This window comes from Lycium barbarum, chromosome 10 (assembly GCF_019175385.1).
Source record: "Lycium barbarum isolate Lr01 chromosome 10, ASM1917538v2, whole genome shotgun sequence".
NCBI lineage: Eukaryota > Viridiplantae > Streptophyta > Magnoliopsida > Solanales > Solanaceae > Lycium > Lycium barbarum.
In genome coordinates this window covers 91,861,513-91,888,266 of record NC_083346.1, presented here as the reverse complement: position 1 = coordinate 91,888,266, position 26,754 = coordinate 91,861,513, and the positions used below count along the sequence as shown (strand labels likewise).

Here is a 26,754-nt window from a genome sequence, read left to right as displayed (position 1 = left end):
ACAAGCAGCCTACGAGCACGCCTTAAGGTAGTATATGATCATCGAAATGTTTCCTAGAGGATGTAAGAGTTGGAAGCTAAACGAATAGGAAAGAATACGTTTCGTCAGAATTTGGCAAGTGGACTATTTCACGGTGGGATTCACGGCCCGTGGAATAATCCACGGAACCCTTATAAGGTTGAGTAAGACTTTAAACAAGTATTAATAAAGTATCTAAAGGGTCCAGGATCAAGTGAATCAAAGAAATTATGTTTTTCGAAACATTGGGAAAACTTGACAGAATTCTGGACAGGATTTTTTGTCCAACTTGAGAGAGGTATATCTCCTAGAATATGAGGAGTTATGGAATGCGTAACCTATGTAAATTGAAGTTCAGCGAGTTTTCTTTCCAATGCAACTGACAGAACGCAATTTAGAGAGGTACGGTGAAATTTACGGCCCGTACAAAATTGCACGATTGCAATGTACGGAGCGTGAAACCTAGGTGGTGGCTGACCAAACCGACATTTGCGGTTATATATATAGATATCCAGTTCATTTATCTTCATTTCCACCTCGCCCCTGACCCTAAAACTCTCTATACACAACCCCCAAACCTCTCCTAAGTTCATAGACCAAGTTCTACAAGATCTAACCCCAAATAAACCACTTCCAGGTAAGAGAATCATAAGAGAGCTATTGATAGGAAGGGAACTTTGAAGTTTATGTTGTGTTGCTGATTTTAAAGGATACCTTGGGATGAAGTAACATTACAAAGGTAAGATTTCACCCCTTATCTACATGTTTGATGGACTAAAGTGTTGATGATGTTGGCTAGTTGATGAATCTTGAGATTAAAGTAAAAGACTACATATATGTTGGTGTTCTATTGATGGACTGATTTGAGATGATTATGTCACGCCCCAAAACCCACCCTAGACGTGACTGGCATCCGACGTCATGAACAACATCAGAAGAACCTAAACGACACAATAATAATACTTGAACCCGCCAGGTTCAACATTCGCCTCCAACAATTTATAAATTAAATGTAACACATCATGAACACATGAATTAAATCAGCGGAAGTCTTTATAAGTAATAGCCATCAACGTGGAAGACACCCATTAAGTCGTACGAGACTTTTGACAATCTACCCACAATTCTGACAACTATCTATGGAGCTTCTAAGAGACATAACAATCGTCAAACTTCGGGACGCAGCCCGAAAATCTAGAATAATAAACGAAACAGGAAGTGTCCCACGAACAAGGATGTGGGTCACCAAATCAGCAGAAGCGGCAAATTCTCTTAAGCATCGAAAGTATCACGAACCTGCTCTTTTCCGTTACCTAACATACCATCAAAAACAACAATGGTATGCCTGAGTACTTTCGTACTCAGTGAGTGCCTCGGGGACAACAAGTATTATGAAAATAAAATATAATAATACATAAAGAAATCAGTTCTGAAAAGATGGCATAAAAACAGTCATTCCACTTTATGATCCTTAGTATCATTTGTTAAGCAGTTTATAAACCCATAAATCAATATATAAAAAAAAACAGGTATTAAGCATATGTACCTCAGTAAGAATTATCAAAAATCGATTACAAAGCCTTTTGTCAATTTATAACTTCAAATATGCCTTGTTCATCAATTAAGATAGTCATCAACAATTCCATAAAAGAATAAGTATGTCATACATCCGCTCTGGCTAACCTGCAGCCCGCAGCTGAAGCGCCTCACGGTTTTGTTCTGGCCATCCGCTCTGGCTAACCTGCAACCCGCAGCTGAGGCGCCTCACTGTTTTGTTATGACCATCCGCTCTGGCTAACCTGCAGCCCGCAGCTGAGGCGCCTCACGGTTTTGTTCTGGCCATCCGCTCTGGCTAACCTGCAGCCCGCAGCTGAGGCGCCTCACGGTTTTGTTCTGGCCGTCGTATAAATATCGCGCATAGCGCACCACACCGGAACATATACTTCTCGGTGGCTATCCTTCCTCCCGAATAGCTAGGCATAAACATAACAATAAAGTTCATGGCATAGAAGCCAATTCACAAATTATCTCAAAGCAGTCACACCATCAATAACATCAAAGTTCATTACGCATATCGACCAATGAAAGACATATTAACTTAAGTCCTTACCATTTACCATGCTAAGTATTTCACTTATGAATTCCATATCACCACAAGCCGCTCAGAGGCAATAAGATACGAAACAACCACTCATAGGCAAACTAATCAAGCAATTGATACTCCGGTCTAGGAAGCAACGGAGGCTAATCTTCCTCTGGACTAGCACAGCTTGCCCATACAGGCCCAAACACAAACAAAATACAAATCATGTCATATTACCAAATTATCAATCATGGCTTAGAGCCGAATCTCACTTCTCAAGTCATCATCTCAAATAGAGGCATTTCAAGTTACAACTGATTTAGAATCTTATTCAATTTCAAGTTCAAGAAACCCATTCAACAACAAAACAAGTTTAAGGTCCAACCTTTAGAAGATTAAGTTCAATCATCCAATAATAGGGAAAAGCGAGTTTCACAAAGTAGTATAGTTCGTGTAAGGTTTGATGCGGCTTGACCCTACACACGTATGACCTTGTCTAAAAGAAATCATCTTTTTAGTCAAATTATCATTACGGACCATTATGCCATATTGAAAGGATAAGTCATTCCAACCAATGTTTGAAAACGAATCACTTCTTTACGAAAGATTTCCATGTCTTAAATCATCAATGAGAATATCATTATCAACCCTTAACCATCATTATTAAGCATATCTTATAGAGGAAAACATTCATAATATCATATACATATATAGGGTTTGTTACAATCTAGGTTTAATGTTGGTTTGTCCCCTCACATACATTAACCACCATTTAAGCATGAATTAGAGTTCAAGGAACATGAAAAGATTGTTTTTCCTTTCATTCATTAAAGGATCTTGAAATTAAATCTATCCTTAAATTACTTCCAAAACAGAACAACCCAATATACATTCGGACGCCAATGCTTGTATACACTTCTTTATTTCCGTATATCCATAGTATAACAACAACTACTACTACAGCCAATCCCTCGATATTCCAGCCCACAAAACAGTTCATAACAACCACCAAACAGTCCCCAAAATATCATCGCAAAACAGCCACAAAAATCATATAAAACAACCCCAAAATATTGTCACAAAACAACCACGAAAATCATATAAAATAGCCCCAAAATATTGTCACCAAACAGCCACGAAAATCACATAAAACAGCCCCAAAATATTGTCACAAAACAGCCACGAAAATCATATAAAAGAGCCCCAAAATATTGTCACAAAACAACCACGAAAATCATATAAAACAGCCCCAAAATATTGTCACAAAACAGCCACGAAAATCATATAAAACAGCCCCAAAATATTGTCACAAAACAACCACGAAAATCATATAAAACAGCCCCAAAATATTGTCACAAAACAGCCACGAAAATCATATAAAACAGCCCCCAAATATCGTCACAAAACAGCCCGGTATATGCTTTGTATACAATATCTTCATACACTTTATTCTCCCAATTTCAAGAACAACAACTTATCAACAACATCAACAACAATATCAACAATTATTTTATATCAATATCCAACTAATCCTATCCATTTAATCATACCAAAACAGCCCCCAAATAATTTGATATCCAAAAATTATAACCGAACTTTCAATGTCATTTTCTCTATTCTAACCCGTCAAATCTATCAATGATAAGGGTAAGAACATCATTAAAATCTTAGGCATACCTTATATGAGCAGCCACCACGAAAACAACATCCCCCAAGTTCAATTTTTAGCTTAGAACGATGGCAACAACTTGTACTACACTTTATCCTTCACGAACCTCGGGATTCGGGGCCTCGAACTTAATCGATTCTCCACTTTCTCTCTCTAACTTTCCTCCCTTTATCTCTCTAAAAGTTCTGAATTGTTGGTAGGGTAAATGTGGCTGCTAGGGCTGAACATTTCCCTTAAATACCAAGGGAAATGGGCCTGACCCGATTTGGAATCAGGTTGGGCCAACAGCTTGACCTTTCTGCATCAAAACGTCCATATCTCCTTATGCCGATGTCACATGAAGGCCCACGACCTATGGTTGGAAAGGTATTTCAATTATATACAACTTTCATTGAGGAAGCTTTTCCAAATTCTCAACAGATTTTCACAAAAATCGCCTAGAAGACAGACCTACCAAAACTTAGGCGAATTTAAGAGCCCTTAAGAACTTCACTAGTTGGTTTGACTTCAAAACGACCATCTTCCACCCGAATTCATCAAGAATGGTTTCATATATATAAAATATCATCTTAACACTAGATTTTTACATATTCACACCTAGTTCAAGTTTACGGGGTGTTACAGATTATGAGTGTTATAATAAATGAAAGACATGGTTAATGGTATGAGTTAGACATTTTTGATGTCGTTGCATACATGTTCATGCATTCGTGGTTAGATCAGCAAAAAGAAAGGCATAATCTTTAATCGGGAAAGTAGAACTAAGCATGTTACTTGTGGGATGTTGGATTAGGATTATAAAGTTTTTAAGGACTATCTTTGTGAGACGATTACACGTATGCTATTGTAAATATTATGGTGTTGTGGTTGGCTAAATTTGGCGTTGGATAGGAATCAATATTACAGAGGAAGTTTTGCCCAAATTTATACATGACACTTACTAGTTTGAATGTAGCTTATGGACATAGTAATGAATTGACTTTAATTCTTGATTGTCTTGTCTAGATTGACGAACGTTGAGCGACGAAGGGATTAATACTACCGATAAGCGAACGAGGTATGTTAAGGCTATCCCTTCTTTATTTTGGCATGACCCATATGAGACGAAACAAAACGTAATTGAACGTTACTCCATAACGACTCTACTCTTAGAGCATTAGAGTGATCTATTCTTTGTCATTCATATAATTGAGCTTTAAATTATGTTGTTCCTTGAGTTCCTAAGTCCCGAAGGGGCATAAATAGAGTTATCATCTTTCAGATAAACTTTCAAGATTGGTTCTAACGTCCCGAAGGGGGCGCCTGTTAATAATAATGATGCTCATTATGCAACTAGAAGGCATTCAACTTGAAAGTTCCTCCGAAGGGAGTTCCAGGTTTTACAAGTTCTGTCATGCATTGCATATATCATACATATATATAGACATATATATATATATGTGTGTGTGTGTGTGTACATACTTATATATCATGATTTTATGGGAAAGGGGGAGGGCTATGGCGTTATATACGCAAACCACCTGATCAGCTGGTATATGATGATTGTGATGCCCGAAGGGGCCGATATGATATGATGCTCAACGGAGTGAATGGGTGAAGGTATACATATATACATATGTAATGTTTTAAAAGTACATTATGCATATTCATGGCCTTCAGTGGCAGTCACAGGTACAGGTTAATTCTTACGTTCTTCTTATCAGTTGAGTGGTGATATATTGATTCGTTTCTGCCTTACATACTCGGTACATTATTCGTACTGACATCCCTTTGCCTGGGGGCACTGTGTTTCATGTCATGCAGGTGAAGACAAGAGTAGAGGACACTTGCTGTAGGATGTTCGCAGGCTATCAGCTGGTTAGGTGAACTCCATTTCAGTTCGGAGTATTATCGAGTCGGAGTATATAGGTACATATTTGTGTCATATGCCTTATGGGTATGTCGGGGCCCTGTCCCGACTTATTTTATGGTATCTTGGTCTATGTTAGAGACTTTGCAAACAGTGTCCTGTGTATAGTGTGTCGAGATGTCGACAGTCATCTGTAGCGACCATGTAGGTCCGCATGTTCTTGTATATTTCCTGCGAAGAGTTTTATTGAGTTTTATGTTAAATTGATAATAAATAAAGGATAAATGGATTATGGGCTCACGTAAGGATAATAGAAAAGGAATGAATGGTAGGGTGGCACTCGGTCAGGCAGCGCATCGGGTGTCCGTCATGGCCCTCCGATTTGGGTCGTGACATCACATGAATGGGCTCATTCTTGCTAAGAAAATCCTCCAAGCAGGTTATTATTGGATGACAATGGACAATGACCGTTGCAAATTCGTGCAAAGATGCCATCAATGCCATATTTATGGAGACCCGATCAGAGTCCCACCGAGCGAGCTAAATGTTATGAGCTCACCTTGGCCATTCGTCGCCTGGGGCATGGACTTCATTGGACCTATCGAGCCCGCTGCATCAAATGGACATCAATGCATTATGGTTCACCATAGATTACTTCCCCAAATGGGTAAAAGCTACATCGTACAAATCAGCAACGAAGAAGGTGGTAGCTAATTTCGTGCAAAACAACATCATATGCTGTTTTGGCATACCAGAGTCCATCATAACAGACAATGAAGCGAATTTGAACAGTCACCTGATGAAGGACATCTGTGAACAATTCTGATAACCCATCGGAATTTAACCGCTTATAAGACACAAATGAATGGAGCTATAAAGGTAGCCAATAAGAATATCAAGAGGATATTAAGGAAAATGACAGACAACTACAAATGTTGGCATGAACAGTTGCCTTACGCATTGCTTGGATCCCGAACAACGACTCAAACTTCAATAGGAGCAACTCCATATTTTCTTTACTATGGTACTGAAGCAATCATACATGCTGAGGTAGAAATACCATCGCCGAGAATCATTCAAGAAGCAGAGTTGGACAACGCAGAATGGGTCTGAAACAGATACGAGCAACTGGTTCTAATTGACAAAAAAAAAGGATGATCATCATATGTCACGGTCAATTATACCAACAAAGAATGGCACGCACCTTCAACAAGCGAGTAAGAGCTCGACTTTTCCAGATAGGACAAATGGTATTCAAGCGAGTGTTTCCACACCAAGACGAGTACAAAGTTCCACCCAACTGGAAAGGCCCATACGTGGTCCGCAAGGTACTCTCCGGAAAAGCGGTGATACTAGTAGAGATAGACGGCCAAAAGTGGCCCAAAGTAATCAAGTCAGATGCAATCAAGCGGTACTACGCATGAAGACACGCTTTTTAGTTTCTAATAGTTATTTATTTACTTGTAATCATTTTGTACTAGATAGAAAAACTAGATAATTTCCTTGTAATATGAACTACGCAATGACCTGACTTCCCCATGGTGGGATACGTACACAGTCCATTTGGGGCCCGGTCACATTATTAGTAAAAACCAAAACTCAATTATTTTATTCTGAACTACGTTCGACCTGATTCGTGCTGCGATAGGATACGTAGGCTCTCTTTGAGCTCGGTCGTACGAAATAAAAAACCAAGAAACCCCTAGGAAGCCACAGAGATGAGACTTCGAGAAAAGCTTGGAATTTCCATAAGAGCTTGCCACACATACCCAACTGGGCAGAATTTTTGAGAGGATCTCAAAAATTCCTTCAACAAGTCCCGCCTAAGAGTTGTCGGCCTAGAACCTCAAACTGGGGCAGAAATTTTGAGAAGATCTCAAAATTTATTCCGTCAACAGTCCAACCTAAGAGCTAACCAACTCAAAACCCTAAACTGGGGCAGAAATTTTGAGAGGGTCTCAAAAAATTTCACATCAAAATTCGGCACGAGAGTTCGCCAAAGCAAGATTTAAATTGGGACAGAATGTTTGAGAGGGTCTCAAAAATTTCACACAAGGAAGATGAAGCTTCAACCATCAGATGCAGCAAAAGGCGGAACAGTCCTTATTTAAATGCACATGTCATGACAACCAATTTAAACAATTTACATTTTTTTACAAACAAAGTTTGAAAAACTTATGATCAACAATTGGCAAAAATACTTTACTTTAAGATAAATTCATCTTTCAAAACTAAAATTCATCTTTCAAAACTACCGAATCCAAGAAGATCGGATCCGGGAAAGTAGCCAAGCCGTCAAAGCAAGGACGCAACCAAAGACAACAATATCGATCAACCTTATAGGAAACTAACATTTTTCTGATGCAAGTCTCCAGTGTCGTCAGGAGGACGACCATTTATTGCTAACCCCGCTTGTTCATGATGATAAAGCAAGTAAAAAGTAGCTTATCGGAGGAAGATCCAGACTAACAAAAAAGCCAAGGAAACTACTAAAAAATAAGGAGGCCACAAGGGAAAATATCTGGCCAAAAAGGGCTATAAAGGACAAAATGCCAAAAAAGGGCAAATATCTAGGCAAAAAGGGCTACAAATGACAAAATGCCAAAAAGAGCAAAAATGTAGCCCTTTACAAGGGCAAGTATCTAGTCACAAGGGCTACAAATGACAAAATGCCACAAAAGCAAACAATCGGGCCAAAAGGGTCACAAAGGAACACAATGATGCATCTGACCAAGAGGGTCATGGCCAGCACGAAGGACGAAAGAAAGACAATTTAGCCAAAGAGGCCATATCTATCATTTGCATGCCGCGAGGGCCACTCATATCAAACTGCCGAGAGGGTCAGTCATATCAAACTGTGAAGATGGCCATTCATACCAAACTGCCAAGAGGTCCATTCATACAAACTGCCGAGAGGGCCATTCATACTACCAAGAGGGCCATTCATTCTGCCAAGAGGGCCATCCTGCCAAGACGGTCATTCATCCTGCCAAGAGGGCTATTCAGATAAACCACCAAAATGGCCATCTATACATACTACCAAGAGGGTCATCCAAGCAAGCAAACCACCGCAGAGGTCCAACAAAGAAAACAGTGCCAAGAAGGTCACTCACTTTTAAAAAAGGCAGCCAAGAGGGCCATCAAAGCCACGCAAGGGTGGTAAAGCAAAGACGCAGGGCCAAAATAGTCAATCAATTTAAGCAGTGCCAAGAAGGTCACCACACATGGATGAAACCAAGAAGGTACAATCAAAACCACGCAAGGGTGGTAAAGCAGAACAAAGACCAAGAGGTCGACCACAATGTTACTCAGCAGATGGAAGCAGGTTAGCAATCGCCAAGGAGAGGAGCAGGCTGATCAAACCAGACCAGGACATATACGGAACAACGTGGAACTTTTTTCCTCTCCATATATACATATATACATGAATATACACGAGTATACATGTATATCATATAGATATGTATAAATTTTGGGCCACCTCATCTTCCCCCATCCCAATAGGGGTCTGACCCGGCCCATTTCCCCATTTTCCAAAATATATACACTCAGTGCATATGCCAAACACCCCCTTCACGCGTAGAAGAGGTTTTCTCCTAGAGAAACCTTCGTTGCCACTCCCTTTATCCTCTCTCTTCGCGTCATCATAGCTGGAAATGGCAATGAGTCGGACGTGTTATGCTTTTCGCAGGCCTGGCATAGCCGATTGAGGAAAACTTGCCTCCTCTCACCACCGTGATTCAACCAAATGAGGAATTAACCCTTCTGCATTTCTAAGGGAAAAACGAGTACAAAGCTTAATTATTTTTATCTCATTATGAATTTAAATCCTCAATATTCATTGGATAGTATCAATTTGAGAGGGAATTCAAGAGAATTCCCCCTAAAGTCCCTTAGTCCCACATCGAAATTAGGGTTTAGATTTCAGATTTTGGAGTTCTATATAAAGAACCCCATATCTCATTTCAACATAGACATAGGGTGGAGTGATCTTCCCATTCCTGGCAGGAGCGCTTAACTCTCATAGGCACCCTATCTCGACCAGCTGCGTAAGAAAAAGTTTCACATTTGCTCCACATGCATCTGGGTCTAGTTTGATCATCCTGCTTCTCTCTTTGGCGGCTACTAACTTGTTTCCCCCTGCTGGGTAACGTTGTGGTTGACCTCTTGGTCTTTGTTTTTATTTTTACTTTTACCACCCTTGCATAGTTTTGTGATTGTACCTCCTTATTTTTTACTATGCGAGGTGATCTTCTTGGCACCTCTTGAACTAAATGGCCATCCTGGCCTTGTGTTTTTAAAGAAAGTGACCTTCTTGGCATCATTTGGTTTGTTTTAACCCCATCCGGTCATTGTTTGTATGAAATGGACCTTTTGGTATTTGTTTGAATGGCCCTCTTGCGATGTTTGATTTGTTTGACCTCCTCCGGTTATTGTCTGTATGAATGGCCTTTTTGGCATGCATATGAATGGCCCTCTTGGCGATGTTTGCATGGATGGCCCTCTTGGTGATGTGATGAGTTATGAGATGTTGTTGTTTTGATGATTTGACAAACACACCAAGGGCTAGGTCCTTGATAAGGTTCCCTGAGCACTATACAAAACATGACAACTGGTAAAGTTGTTGCATGGTTCTGCAAAACTGTAGCAGCACAGCTATATGTACGCTAGGAGCTACTAGTCCTTGGAAAGTCACCATCCATGGTCACATGTTTCTCACATGCTCTCTACTTTGGTCTCATATATATACAACATGTTTGGATCAGTTTGACCTAGTACTTGCAAATCCAAAAACATATACCTTTCTCAAGTGTAGCCGCCACCCCTATCAAGGTGCTCTCAAGAACAAGCCTCAACATGACAAAGGACCAGATCCCTGAATTGAAGATGCTTTAAGTCCGTAGGTTGTTGAGTCTTTGTTTCTTTGTCCTATAAATTGTAAACCTACTCTTCTCTTTTAAGAAGATATTTGTAGGTGCTTGAATTCCAAGGGGACTGCTTGTAAAAAGATTATCTTTACATGTTCTGAGAGGTATACTAGGCTAGAGTTAGTCTAGGTGTATTAGTTTAAATCCTCAGAAGGTGTTTGTGGGCTGTTCACCCACTTAACCTTTTGAATGGTACATCTGTTTGAGTGAAGGCAAGGTGTATTAGTTTGCTTAGCTAGAGGTAGTCTAGAGTTGCTTACAAATAGAGCATTTGTAAGGGAGAGGAATTAAGAGTTTAATTCCTAAGTTGCAATAGGTTGTAACTTGAACATTGCTCAGTTTAGTTAAGTTGCAAATCCTACTAGGGTAGGTCATGGTTTTTAATCCCTTGAGTAAGGAGTTTTTCACGTAAATATCTTGTTTTATTTACTTTCCATTATTATCCGTGACAACAGCTTAGGGACCAGGTCCCTTAGACTGTTTCAGTGAACCTTCAGGTGATAATTACAAAAGGGTGGACTCATAGGTTCTATCAATTGGTATCATAGCAGGTTCTTTCTAAAAGGGTAATACCTGGAAAGGATCCTTGTCATGGCTAGTTCACCAAACATGGAGATAGGAAAGTTTATCACAAGACCACCAAGGTCAATGGAAAATGTTATGAATGGTGGAAGGCAAGGATGCGGGATTTTATCTTGACAGAGGACCCTGAAGTGTGGTACACTATTTGTGATGGTCCTCATGTTTTTGTCAAGGATTGTGAGGTTGAAGAAAAGACATATCCAAAAGAAAAGAAGAAACTCAGTAACACTGATAAAGAATCCATTCAAAAGGATCTTAAAGCCAAGAAAATCCTTATTCGCAGTCTTGGGTCAGAAGAGTATCTCATTGCCTTCTGCAAAACGGCAAAGAAAATCTGGATGTTCTAAAAAATGTCTATGAAGAATCTAGCAGAACAAAGCATCTCAAAATTGAGACGCTTACCACAAAGTATAATTTTTTCAAAATGAAGGAAAGTGAATCTATTCATGGGTATGTACACTAGATTCTCCTCCATTATTGAAGAACTTCTTTCCCTAAATAGAGTCATTAAGGAGCATCTCTTAGTTTGCAAACTGTTGAGGGCTCTACCAACTTCATAGGAAGTGAAAGCGTGCACTATTCTTGAATCCATGGATCTGTTAGAACTGACACTCGATGAACTAATCATTGACCTCAAGATCTATAAGTTAAGATTAAAAAAAATGAAGAAATGAAGAAGCACAGATGGAAGAAGAAGAAAAAAGGTGTCAAACCAGAAGAGAAAAGTGATTCAAGTGGAGATGAGTTTGCAATGTTGCACATCACTAAAGGCTAGTCAAAGTTAGGAAGAAGTATCAGAAATGTCGAAGAAAAAAAAGAGCAGTACCTGGTCCCCGAGGACAAGCTCAACTAAAAAACGAAAGCCGACACTTGGTTGAGGAAGCTTTAGCTGATTGGGAAGATTCCTCCGATGAATCTGAAGATGGTAAGGATGTAGGGGAAACATCCATGATGAACATTGATGATGAAGATTTCGGATATAAATCTAACTTTGCCCTGATGGCAAGATTAGAAGATGACAACGACAAGGAAAAGAAATATATCTTTGGACTTAAAGGATGTCGTTGGACTCATCATGATCATGCTGGTCATTCTGAGGACTTGAGTAAAGACAAAGGTCAGTCATCACAGAGAAACAGAGAGAATGTTAAAAGCAAACCAAGATGTGAAGGACCTGGTCTTAAAACAAAGAAAATCTTATTACCTAGATGAACAAGAAGACATCTAGTTCATCCATTCTATCATCACTTAGGACCCAAGCTTACCAACAAGGTGTTGGTAAATATGACTGCTCTGAGCACAAAATTGAAGAAATGGTTACTTTTCTCTCACTCAAGGCCTTGATGGTGGGAGTATGTCAAGTGGTAGCATGAAGAGATTATCCACTCTTTATATGAACAAAATTCGGCAAGGCACTCTCTCATGAATTTGAATGTGCACACCATACTGAAGGGTTGAATTGCAAGTATACTCAGATAGATCAGCTATGGGGAGTTCATCATGGTTAATCCTATATTGTCAGCAGATATATGCGTGGTCCCTATCAATAACAAATAAAAAGGGCACAAATTCTGGAGGACCAGGTTCATATGAGATCAACAATAAATGACAACAAGTGGTGTGCTAAAGATAAGAGAATGGTATTCGGTGTGCTATATCTCTAGAACTCTTCACTATCTCCTTTGGGAAAAGAAAGACAAGACTCATGAAAAATCTGCTAAGACATGATGATAGGTGGTATTTTCATTAGACCTATGCTAAATGAATGTGTGTCTGAGATCCTGTTCCTAAGGATTCACTGTGAGCTGGCTAAGTGCAAAAAGGTCCAAGCTGAATTATCTAAAGAGGTGTGAGTGTGAATCCTTCTGTCTAAATGATCGTGAAAAAAGACTTGAAAAGAGCTCAACTCTAAGGGTATGAAGAATTCCTCTTTGGACTTTTTAATCTTCTGAAAAGGAACGAAGATCACAAAAGTAGAGGAGGACAAGGTTTAAGGCTGAGATAAAAATTGTAAGCCTACTCTTCTCTTTTAAGAAGATGTTTGTAGGTGATTGAATTCCAAGGGGACTGCTTGTAAGAAGGTTATCTTTACAAGTTCTGAGAGGTGCAATAGGCTAGAGTTAGTCTAGGTGTATTAATTTAAATCCTCAAAAGGTGTTTGTGGGTTGTTCACCCACTTAACCTTTTGAGTGGTACATCTGTCTGAGTAAAGGCAAGGTGTATTAGTTTTCTTGGCTAGAGGTAGTCGAGAGTTGCTTACAAATAGAGCATTTGTAAGGAAGAGGAATTAAGAGTTTAATTCCTAGGTTGCAATAAGTTGTAACTCGAACATTGCTTAGTTTAGTGAAGTTGGAAATCCTACTAGGGTAGGTTGTGGTTTTTAATCCCTTGAGCAAGGAATTTTCCACGTAAATATCTTGCCTTATTTACTTTCCATTATTACCTATGAAAACAGCTTAGGGACCAGGTCCCTTAGACTGTTTTAGTGAACCTCCAGGTGATAATTACAAAAAGGGTGGACTCAGAGGTTCTATCACGATGTTTGTATGAATGACCCTCTTGGCAATGTTTGTATGAATGTACCTCTTGGTAATGTTTGTATGAATGGGCCTCTTGGCGATGTTTGTATGAATGGCCCTCTTGGCATATTTGTATAAATGGCCTTCTCGGCATGTTTGTATGAATAGCCCTCTTGGCGATATTTGTATGAATGGCCTCTTGACATGCAAATGACATATATGGCCCTTTGGGCTAGATTATCTTTCCTTTGTCCTTTATGCTGGCTGTGACCCTCTTGGTCAGCTATATGTCGTTTTGTTTCTTATGTGACCCTTTTGTTCTGATTGTCGCCCTTGTGGCTTTTTTTGTATTTTTTGTAGCCCTTTTGGCCAGATTGTTGCCCTTGTGGCATTTTTATCATTTTGTAGCCCTCTTTGGCTAAATTGTTGCCCTTGTGGCATTTTTATCCTTCTGTAACCATCTTCGGCTAGATATTTTCCCTTGTGGCATTTTTATCCTTTCGTAGCCCTTTTTGGCTAAATTATTGCCCTTGTGGCATTTCGTTCTTTGTAGCCCTCTTCGGCGAGATATTTGCCCTTGTGGCATTTTTATCCTTTTGTATCCCTCTTTGGCTAAATATTTGCCCTTGTGGCATTTTTATCCTTTCGTAGCCCTCTTTGGCTAAATTGTTGCCCTTGTGGCATTTTGTTCTTTGTAGCCCTCTTCGGCTAGATATTTGGCCTTGTGGAATTTCTTGTCTTTTAATAACCCTCTTGACTTGATTGGGCCATCCTCGTGGCGTTTATGCTTTTGCGCGGCCTCCTCGGCTTAATTGTGGTCTGGATTCTCCTCTGATGAGTTGCTTTTACCTGTTTTATCATTGTAAACAAACAAAGTTAACAATAAATGGTCGTCCTCCTGACGACACTGGAGACCTGCATTCAAAGAGTTTTAGTTTCCTATAAGGTTGATCCACGTTATTGTCCTCTGTTGTGTCATTGCTTCGCCAGCTTGGCTGCTCTCCTGGATCCGATCCTCTTGGATTCGGTAGTTTTGAAAAATGAACTTATCTTAAACTAAAGAATTTTTCGCAAATTGTTGATCATAATTTTTTCAAACCTTTGTTTGTTAAAAATAAAATTTTGAAAAACTATTTGAATTAGTTGTCATGACATATGCATTTGAATGAGGAATCTTCATCCTTATGTTGCACCCTATGGTCGGAACTTCAGATTCCTTGAGTGGAATTTTTTAGAACCTCTCAAAAATTCTGCCCCGGTTTGAAGTCTTGCTTTGGCGAACTCTCCTGCCGAATCTTGATGGAAGGAATTTTGAGACCCTCTCAAAATTTATTTCTCAATTTAAGGCTCTAGGCCGGTTAGCTCTCGGACCGAACTGTTGTGAAGGAACTTTTTAGACTGCCCCAGTCGAATGTGTGTGGCAACCTCTCAGGCCAATTCCGAGTTCCTCTTGAAGTCTTATCTCTATGTCTTCTCAGGTGTTTCTTGGTTTTTTTTATTGGTACGACCGAGCTTGAAGAGCGCCTACGTATCCTGTCGCAACAGGAATCAGGTGAAATGTAGTTCGGAATAAAGTAATTGAGTTTTGGTAATATTGCGACTGGGTACCAAATGGACTGCCCACATATCCCACTATGGGAAAAACAGGTCATTGCGTAGTTCATATTACAAGGAAATCATTTAGTTTTTCTATCTATTACAAAAGGATTACAAGAAAATAAATAACTATTACAAATTCAAAAGTGTGTCTTCACGCATAATACCGCTTGATTGCGTCTGAGTTGGTTGCTTTGGGCCACTCTTGGTCGTCCATTTCTACCAGTATCACCGCTCCACTAGAGATTACCTTACGGACCACGTATGGGCGCTGCCAGTTGCGTGAAAATTTACCTTTGTACTCGTCTTGGTGTGGAAACACTCGCTTGAGTACCAGCTGTCCTATTTGAAATAGTCAGGCTATGATTCGCTTGTTGAAGGCGCGTGCCATTCTTTGTTGATATAATTGATCGTGGCATACGGCAATCATCTTCTTTTCACCGATTAGAGTCGGTTTCTTGTATCAGTTTCGGACCTATTCTGCGTTGTCCAATTCTGCTTCTTGAATGATCCTTAGTAATGGTAATTCTACTTCAGCAAGTATGACTGCTTCAGTACCATAGACAAGCAAGTATGGAGTTTTCCATGTTGAAGTCCGAGTTGTTGTTCGGTATCCAAGCAATGCATAGGGCAGTTGTTCATGCCAACACTTATAGTTGTCTGTTATTTTCCTCAATATCCTCTTGATATGCTTATTGGCTGCCTCTACAGCTCCATTCATTTGTGGCCGATAGGCGGTGGAATTCCGATGGGTTATTCGAAATTGTTCACAGACATCCTCATCAGCTGACTGTTCAGATTTGCTCCATTGTCCGTTATGATGGACTCTGGTATGCCGAATCGGCATATGATGTTGTTTCGCACAAAATCAGCTACTACTTTCTTTGTCATCGATTTGTGTGATGTGGCTTCTACCCACTTAGTGAGCTTCTACCCACTTGGTGAAGTAATCTATGGCGACCAAGATGAATCGGTGTCCATTTGATGCGGTGGGTTCGATAGGTCAATAACGTCCATGCCCCGGGTGACGAATGGCCAAGGTGAGCTTATAACATTGAGTTCGCTCGATGGGACTCTGATCAGATCTCCATGGATTTGACATTGATGGCATCTTTGCACAAATTTGCAACAGTCATTTTCCATTGTCATCCAATAATAACCAGCTTTGAGGATTTTCTTAGCCAGGACGAACCCATTCATGTGAGGCCCACAGGTTCCAGCATGTACCTCTTCTAGTAATTTCGTGGCCACGATGACATCCACGCATCAGAGTAATCCCAGATCCGGCGTTATTTTGTAGAGAAGTTCTTTGTTTAGGAAGAATCCATTGGCCATTCTCCGGATGGCTTTCTTTTGATTGCTTAAAGTGTTCTCGGGATACTCTCCCTTTTCCAGATATATCTTTATGTCAATATACCATGGCTTGTCATCGGGCTCCACCTCCATATGGGAGCAGTAGGCATGTTCTTCTCTTAGACTTATCTCCAGCGGGTCAATGTGACTGCTTTCGGGATGTTGTATCATGGAGGCTATGGTAACCAGAGTATCAGCGAACTCATTTGGAGCCCTTGGTGTATTCTTGAAGTCAATCTTCTTGAACCTCTTGTACAACCTTTGCGCAAGGTTCACATATGGTAAGATCTTGGCGTTCTTCCTGGCCCATTCGCCTTGTACTTAGTGGATCAACATAGCTGAATCGCCTATGACCAATAACTCATGGATGTCCATATCCAAAGCCATTCTGAGGCCCAAGATGCAGGCTTCATATTCCACCATGTTGTTGGTGCATCATAACTTGAGTTTTGCGGTCAACAGATAATGTTGCCCGGTTTCTGATACCAAGACTGCTCCGATTCTTGAACCCTTGTAATTGACTGCACCATTAAAAAATAATCTCCATCCTGAATAGGGTTCGACTATGTTTTCTTCTACTATTAGTACTTCTTCGTCTGGGAAGTAAGTTCGAAGTGGTTCAAAGTCTTCATCAACTGGGCTCTCTAACCATATATTTTCTTTTCCCCTCCTTTGTTTTGCATGGAAATACACTTGGGCCATTCAAGCATCTTCTTCAAACCATTGTTGGGACAAAGGCCCAACACCTTTCTTCTATTGAGTCTGATACATAGAAGGCTCAACCATGAGTGAAAATGGTAACTAATAGGCTTCAGTAGGCCCACTAGCCTAAACTTTTCTCCTTTCATTTCATAAGTTGTATTTTGTAAAGAATGCTATGTAAATATTGAAATCGAATGGTTAGAATTAGATAAATCGCGTAGAAAGGATAGGAAATTTTCGAAACGCTTTTCAAAGCTTCAAACTTAGCAAAAATGAAATGATGCATGAAATTGGTAAATGATTCTTGGTAAAGTCTTTGAAAAAACTGGAAGCAATACATAGGATATATATGTATAACGGATATACCGACTTTGAGCATAAAACTGGAAAAAAAGTTTTTGAGCCTTTGTTTTTAAAGATAAAAGCTGGACTGATTTTGTATACTTGGAAAAAAAGTATAAACTGATTTCAAGAGAGTATAAGTGTTACAAAAAATGAATTTCCAAACTTTGAAACTTAAGGTTATTCAAAACCTTTTGGGCTCAAGGGTAAATGATTCTTGGTAAAGTCATTTAAACAAGAGGAAATACGCTTAAACCTTAATTTGGGATAAAGGTTTAAAGGAGAAAATGGTTGACCTAAAAATGGATAAAAGTTGAATAAATTGTGACAACCCTTTTTATATACTTGTATAAATCCATGGCATACTTACAAGGAAAAAACACTCGAACGTTTCAAATAAATTAATAAAGAAGTAAAAGCATAACATTTGGACCAAATTAGGTTGGACTCAACTTAAGAGAATATTAGGTGTCTTGGTCCGGAAATGAAGTGACTTTAAGACTTTATACACATTTTAAAAGAAATCCAACTCTTTTTATCTTCAAATAAATGAATTTTTGCAAAAAATGATTGTGATATGTCATGAAAAGTTATACGAGAAATTAAAATCTTTTAAGCAAATAATTACAACAATCACACATTGAAGCTCATAGGTCAACCGTATTCTAAGGATCCTTAATACTAGGGTGCTTAAAACCTTCCCTAAGGGATCACCAGAACTATGGTTTAAAAGGATTTTTCTCTTATTTGATAAACCCTTTTTAATTCCTCAAATCTACTCGTACATGATTGATGATATTTAGCTGTATTTGAGGAATTGTTTTGTCAGATTAGGATATAGAGCTTGTTTGGATGGGCTTATGAATTTTGGTTTTTAGCTTATTTTTGCTACTTTGGCTTAAAAACAAGTGCTTAAAAACACTTTTTAATTTTACTCGAACACTACATAAGTGCTTAAAAGCTATGTTGACTTAAAAACACCTAAAATAAGCCAATCCAAACAGGCTCATACCCATTTTTACCTTTATACAACATAACCTAACCAAATTTGAATAGATTGGACGAGTCACACAAGGGTACTAGTATACTGTGTTTGAGAAAGGCTGAGAGACACACACAAGTGAAATTACAAATTATGCAGTTAGAAAAAGGAAAAAAAATCTCATAACGTATCAGGACTAGAGATTTGAGCACATTTCCCCCCATATGATTCTCCATATATTTTATGTATTCACAAGTAAGACTGTAGTTTAGAAGTCTTACCTTTGCCAAATAGCATCAATCCACAATATGGCGTTTATGGAGATATTTCTCATTCTCAAATCTCAATAAAGATAACTGTTAGCACTTCGCTTGCATTTTTTTTACAAAAACTACAAACACATGTAGAGATTTTATTATTAGTTTCTCTTTTGTACACAAAATCATACATGATAGACCATTCCTACCTCTATAGTAGAAGCATGAGGTACAGTTAATGCATAGGCTGGTGGTCTACTACTCCTTGTCAAGAAGTCATATCCAATATTTATAACTATTTTCTTTACTAAGCTAGATCCTTGTTTGGCTCGGACGTAGGAATGCCCCAATATGTAAGCTATGCCAGCTTCACTAGCTTCCATCAGTTCACGCAACTCCTCTCTTGCATTTCTGTCCATTTTTGGAGTTTCTGGTATGGAAAACCTCACTCGTTTCTTAGGCTTGGTTATATGTGTAGAGTGCATTTCTCTAAGTTTTGACGTTCCAACTGATTCAGAATTCATTTCATTGTCTGCACAAAGTTGAACTCCAGATATATGAGTTGAAGGGGTTCCAAGAACAGTCATGTCCTCCAAATCGTTTGATAAATCTTCAGCAGCATTACCATTCAACCCTTTCTTTCCTGTCCTTATATACTCGGCTATGCTACATACAAGATCATTCTCAAACTGGAGATCATCCTTGTGAGCATCACGATAACCATACCTAACAATGCATCTATAAAGGTGGTGTTCTCTTGGGCCAATGTGTCCGACAAGGAAACGTTCCTCGTGTCTAACATGAGGAATTGGGACAGATTTGACACAAATGAAAACTAGGACCTGGTGGAAAGCTGGAAAATTGGTAACGAAGTGTGGGAAGATTGCTGGGATTCCGGATACCAACTCAGTGTATATGAGGCCAATGCCACGGACCCTTACAATGCCTAAGCTGGGACCTACACTGAGTAACCAGTCTATAGACACCCTATTTTGAACATCAAACTCGTACTTTTTCAGTGAGCCGTAGTGCCAAATGCACATCACTATCATGAAAACGACCGAAATGGCAATAGGCACCCATGCTCCTTCAAAAAATTTAATCAAAGAAGCAGAGAAATATAAAGCCTCAATTGTCCCAAAGAAGATCACAAAGCAAACTGCAAGGAGGACACTTTGGTTCCAACACAAAACAATTACCAACGACATCAAGCAAGTGGTGACCAACATTACAGTTATGACTGCCAAACCTGATGCAAAGAAGAAAAGTTAAGTGATGCCTCTTCACTAATATCATTTGTCCACTGCGTAAACAAGGACAAAAATGAATATACAACAACAACAAGCCCAGTATAATCCCACCATGTGGGGAAAAAATGAATATAAAAAGGGGAAAAAAAAAAACAAGCATCTAAGCATGAGAGATTGAGAAAACACAGCAAAATAAGGTAAATTATGGAAACTAGTGCAGAAAAATTCCTGACAGGGATGGCAAAATTTAATAAAGTTGACCTAGTCATGATTCATGACACTATCCAATTCACAAAAGTGGCATATTATGTCTGCCGCTAAATTCAAGGAAGATAAAGTGATCACTAAAAATATTATCCTATACTTTTTGGATATGATTAATTTCTTCCTTTACTTTTTGAGTATGAGTAAAATTTTCCTGTATTTTTGTGTAGGATTGAATCCGTACCTGCAGCGTTGCCCAGCCTTTTGGTGTCTCTGAAACCAATAGTAACAGCCAAGCATAGAATCATCAAGGCCCAGTTAATCTCAGGGATGTAAACCTGGCCATGTATTTTTGATGATGTATGAACTATTTTGACTCTTGGGAAGCATCCCAGCGCACAGCATTGTTTAATAATTGAGAAGGTTCCAGTGATAGCGGCTTGGCTCGCCACTACTGCTGCCAGTACAGCAATCACCAGAACAGGCCATCTTAGTTTCTCTGCAACAATAGAAAGAGATGTCAATCAAGATTTCAAGAATTTGCCTAATTTATCTTGTCATAGTAAAAGCAACTCCTAAAATACATACCAGGTACAGAAACATAGAAGCCAAACTGATAGTCATTCTCCATAACATGATGCCGAGACAGATAAGCAGCTTGCCCCATATATGCAAGAACTAATGATGGATAAACCATGGAGGTAAAAGCAATCTGCAAAATGGAACTAGTCTCATATACAATGGTACATCTCACGGTTTTGGCTTTCACTTTTTCTACAACAAAAAGGAGAAACTTCAAAATACAGTATCTAAAAAATCGATCTTCAAACTGCATTCATTCATGTCTCTAGTTAGATATCATTTTTGCTTATTGATAGTCTTATCTGATTGTAAACACATCACTGGTGATACTGGTGATACAAGTGATTATGAGACATCTATCATAATCTAAAATAAAAGTAAACCAAGATATCCCGAGACAATAAGACAAACAATTGTCAACTGACATCAACCTGAGAAGCAGTTGTAAACATTTCAGCAGAACTAGCATTGATCCCTGCGGAAACTAAATAGATAAATTCAGCGATTGAAAACAGAGGCTGCTCAAAGATTCTCTTTTGTGGGAACTACGTACTCTCCAATAAAGTAATCAGTTAAGATTGATGCTAACCATTTGAATGACTATAACAGTTAAGGATCATTTACTTCATCAGAATTCACTGTTATTTGTAACTACTTTTGACATTTGAGTAAGATTTCAAGATCAAGTTCCAACAATCATGCAAGATTAATTTGTCAAAGACTTACATATGTATGAGGTTGCATGGAGACCAATCAGAAATGTTTTCTTCCTGAAGAGAAATCTCTTCCACACTTTCAATTAGGAAAAAAGATTGTATTAGACAAGGGAAATTAAACCATATATGATGATCTTTTAAACACTACTGATCTATCAGTTTTTCTGATGTATACTTTGCTTTCTCTCTCTCACTTTTACTCTTCATCAACAAATTATGGATTTAAAATCCCTAGTTAGTACACTCAAACTTCTGTTCTCTGAAAATCATCATTTGTGAAAGTTGACGAGCTACATAAATTATTGAGTTGGATAAAGAGGACGCGTACCAGGATGGATGAACACGTACCTTTATTGACAACTGGGAGAAGTGTCCAAGATCAGCAAACATTGCTTCTGAACCTGAAAGAATGAAATGTTGTATTAGGTGATCATAGTACTAAAAGAAGTCATTCTATTCATTTGAGAGACACAGTTAAGTAGTTGCCTGTTATGCACAAGAGGATTCCTCCCAAGGACATCCAGCCTACTTTTCGAGTTTTCTTCAGGAACTTGTACACATAATATGGAGACAGTGCTCGATACACACTTGGATTCCAGTGTATAATATTATATAAACCAATACCACTGATACACAGAAGCCATGTCACGACAATAGGTGCAAACAAAAATCCAACCCTGTGGCTGCCATAATGTTGAAGGGCAAACAAGGCTATCAGTACGATACAAGCAACTGGAACTTCTATATCTGCAAAATTTTCATGTTTTCAGAGAAAGGATAACATGTCATTTTGGGAATAGGTACTAAGAGTTATATTTTATTCTTAATCCTTTAAATAATGGGAACTCAATCAACAAGCAATGAAAAAAAGAAGAAAAAAGAGTGAATTAAGCCCCAATGCCTAAGATTTCTCAAAATCTTGGAACTCCACATGATATATCACGCTACTTGATTATCAATTCCTGCTCACTGTGTATATGCAATCAACATCAAGCACATGCAATTGAAAAAACTCTCATCAAGGTGGGACATCTCATATCAACCATAACTACCATAACAATCTCACAAAGTATCTGTTAGCACAGAATGATTAACCAATCAATACTCAATTTTGATTTATACCTTCATCATTCCCTTTATATCTAACCAATGAAATTTAGTGAGTCCAAATGACAGTCAAGATATAAGAACTATTGCTCAAACTCTGAGATTCTAGAGGGATTTAACATCTACTAGCATTGAAGCAATATTTTTTGCATAAGTTCAATGTTTTTTATCAGTACAATAACATGCTCCTCAGCATGGTAATCTAAAAACAAACACCATCCGAAATGTTAAACGCGGAAAGTTTCAGCACATTAATTCTTTTCCAACAGGCATGACCTGATCCATAATGAACATCCAGAGCTTCTACTTCTCTCTTAGAGCTTTTTGTAACATAAAATTTAACCAACAAAGTATAGGCATGGAAATTTTATGCAGACAAAAGAAGGCAACATAAGACGATGTACGATCAGAAGGGTCTAAACATTTCCCATGATCAGTCAAATTTTCTTTAGGGTTAAGTAGCTAATCCTTACGTTCCATTCTATGTGACACTATCCTTTTTGGTCTGTTGCCGAAAAAAATGGCCTTTTTCTATGTTAAAAAGTCTTTTAATTTCAACATTACTTTTGATGACATGCTCTAATAAGAACGATATGGCATGTCAGACCACATGATTCTATGGGGCTTACTTTTGGATGTGTTATACATTTTTAGCTCAAGTGTCAAAAGTCCGTCTTTCTTTCCGAAAATCTGTGCCCAGTCCCAGTCATATAAAATGAAACGAAGGAAGTTAAAAACTGCATATACCAACAACGATCTCAGAGAACGAGGTTAAGAGTCTTACATAAGTGATGTGCTTTTCCCAAAGAAAGTTCAGCACCAGAAATTGCAGAGAAAACTGCAAGGAAATCCCCCAAAAAATGAATATAACTTTTCAGAAACTAACACAAAATGTTTCAAAAAACAGAAATTAGTGACATACCTGAAATGGCAGGTGTAAGAATTCCATCACCTATTACCATAGAAGCTCCACTTAGAGCCAAAACAAGCAGAAATCTCTGTAATACTCTATGCCTCTCCAGATTTGATTTAATTTTTGCCCCAAAAGTATTTTGCTCAGGAGTATTTATAAGAAAATCTTTCTTGTAGGTTGATAATTCTTCATCTGCTAACTGGGAACTAGGCAATGAACTCACTTTGGCATGTCTACATAGGAGTGAATACAAAGCAAATGTTCCTCCTTCACCATTATCATCAGCTTTAAGAACAATGAACACATAATTTAACAGAGGAATCAAAGTCAGTGTCCAAAAGATACATGATAGAACACCATAGACTTCTTCATTTGTCTCTGAATGTTCAATGTCTTCAGCAAAAGTACTTGTATATACATAAAGTGGTGATGTACATAAATCCCCATAAACAACCCCTAAACTCTGATAAGCCAATGTCAACACTGTCCTCCAAGATTCTTTCTGCAAAATCAAGAACACTTTTTTATCAGGAAAATAAAATCAAGAACACTTTTTTATCAGGAAAATAAAATCAAGAACACTTTTTTATCAGGAAAATAAAACCAATAACACTTTTTTATCAGGAAAATAAAACCAAGAACACATTTTTTTCAGGAAAATAAAAACAAGAACACCATTTTATCAGGAAAATAAAATCAAGAACACTATTTTATCAGGAAAATAAAATCAAGAGCACTTTTTAATCAGGAAAATAAAATCAAGAACACTTTTTTATCAGGAAAATAAAATCAAGAGCACTTTTTAATCAGGAAAATAAAATCAAGAACACTTTTTTATCAGGAAAATAATATTTCCTAGTCCCAATTTGTGTGACACTTTTCACTTTTCGAGAGTTAATTTGACTAAAGTTTGAAGTTAAATTGAATTAGATTAATTCAATATTTTAAGATTAAAATTTATATATTTGAACACTACATGAAGAATACAGGCTAATAAGTTGCAGCTTTTCTCATATCAATTTGGTGAAAAAAATACAAAAATATCAGTCAAAGTACTAATAAGTTGCAACTTTCTCATATCAATTTGGCGAAAAAATACATCTTCAAATGGTCAAAGTACATGCAGTTTGAATCACGAAAAGTGGCGTAGAGAGAGTATCAAGAACACTTTTTTTATCAGGAAAATAAAATCAAGAACACTATTTTATCAGGTAAATAAAATCAAGAACACTTTTTATCAGGAAAATAAAAACAAGAACACTTTTTTATCACGAAAATAAAACAAAGAACACTTTTTTATCAGGAAAATAAATCAAGAACATTTTTATCAGGTATATAAAACCAAGAACACTTTTTTATCAGGAAAATAAAAACAAAAACACTTTTTTATCAGGACAATAAAAACAAGAACACATTTTTATCAGGTAAATAAAAACAAGAACACATTTTTATCAGGAAAATAATATCAAGAACAATTTTATCAGGAAAATAAAATCAACAACACTTTTTTAATCAGGAAATCTGAACTTAGGATGAATTAAATTACATTAACAGTTAAAAAGAACTCACCTTTAAACGATTCTGATAAAACCCAGTTTCAAGATCCATGGCAAGTCCTTTCAAAACTATTTACATAGCAAATTTTACTGAACCCCAATTGCCTTAATGTCCCTATGGACTTACCCAACAATGTAACTTCTGAAAAACTATAAGCAAAAAGAAGTAGAAGAAAATACACAACACAAACCTAGAGCATGAAAATTTGTATAGCAGAGAACATATAAACGACAGTTTAGAGATGCACAAAGAGAAAGAAACTTGGAATTTGAGAATATATGACATTAAAGAGTCTTCTCTTTTTCATACGACAGCACACTTATATATTTTTTTAAAAAGAACGTGTATGTGCGTTTCTCCCGGAGGGTGGCTAAGGCAGTGGGGGTGGGGGTCGGGGTGCGTGGGAGTTTCTTGTGACGGTTTGCTTCTCAGGTTTTGAATTTTTATTTTATTTTTTAAATTTTTTTGCTTTTGAGAGTTACTATCTCCGTCCAAATTACTGGTTACCAAAAATAGTTATATTAGATTTTATCATTTTAGAATTCAAGACACAATCAATTATTTTTTTCTATTTCACCTTATTAAAATTTTATCATTAATGGAGATACACATAAATAGATTAAATATTAATGAAGAAAGATTATGAGATTAAAGTTAATCAAATACCCCTTCTAATAAATATTTTTTAAGAGGCATGTAAAATAAATATTTTTCCGGCCCTTTTCCAGACCCCGCGCTTAGCGGGAGCTTAGTACACCAGGCTGCCTTTTTTTTATGTAAAATTAAAATGTGACAGTTATAGCAAGTAAAATATGATAATTTAAAAAAAAATTATTGTAAGAAAAAAGTACATTATAAATATATTTTACACATTCTAACAAGTTATTCCCCCTGTCCCAATGTGACAACTTATGTTATCAAGAGTCAATTTGTAATCTTCAAAAGTAATTAAATTACATCAATTCAATATTTTAAATTTTAAATTCATATATTTTAAAGCTATCTGAAAGTATCATAAGATGCAATTCTCCTCACGTCAATACAATGAAACAATATATTTTAAGGTACCGATCAAAGGTTATATAATTTAAATTTTGATAAACCAAAAATATCACATAAATGAGACGGATAGATTATCGATAACTATATAAATATTTTTTGAATGACCGGGTTGCATAAAGATATTATTTATATTATAGAATGTATATATAGAAGTTAAAACCAGACTTTTTTATTCAGTTTTTTGCTAGTGGGAGGCTTTAGTACTTTTGTTTACGGCAGAGGGCCTACATGTCTACGTGTGCTCTTATATCAGACAGAAATTTGTAATCATAGTATTTTTTTGCCGGTTCTTGGATTTTTTCTATTTATTGATGTGAAGTGTCTATATCTGCGTACAATCTTATTAGTTGACTTTATAGATTGTGAAAACGATGGCTTTCACGACCCACAAGTAAACGTGTCAACCGGTCCGGTTCAAATCGGTAACCGGATCGGTAAAATCGGAACAGGTAGAATCGGTTAACCGGTTCCGGTTAACCGTTT

General features: G+C 37.7%; 1 protein-coding gene across 2 annotated transcripts; it reads right to left on the bottom strand.

The window, feature by feature from the left end:
- Positions 1 to 1,009: 1,009 nt before the first annotated feature.
- LOC132615206 (potassium transporter 6-like) lies at positions 1,010 to 25,752 on the bottom strand. Of its 2 annotated transcripts, none has more exons than XM_060329770.1 (8): positions 25,222 to 25,752; positions 23,662 to 24,154; positions 23,524 to 23,577; positions 22,119 to 22,379; positions 21,981 to 22,033; positions 20,923 to 21,046; positions 20,579 to 20,833; positions 1,010 to 1,331 (listed from the first exon to the last, which is right to left on the bottom strand). In XM_060329770.1, the coding sequence occupies exons 1-8, from the start codon at positions 25,258 to 25,260 to the stop codon at positions 1,291 to 1,293; spliced, it is 1,320 nt and encodes a 439-aa protein (XP_060185753.1). In that variant the 5' UTR covers positions 25,261 to 25,752; the 3' UTR covers positions 1,010 to 1,290. The 2 variants fall into 2 exon arrangements, with proteins under 2 accessions (XP_060185753.1, XP_060185752.1); XM_060329769.1 differs by lacking the exon at positions 1,010 to 1,331 and adding an exon at positions 18,933 to 20,129 and having other exon boundaries at positions 25,222 to 25,724.
- Positions 25,753 to 26,754: the final 1,002 nt, after the last annotated feature.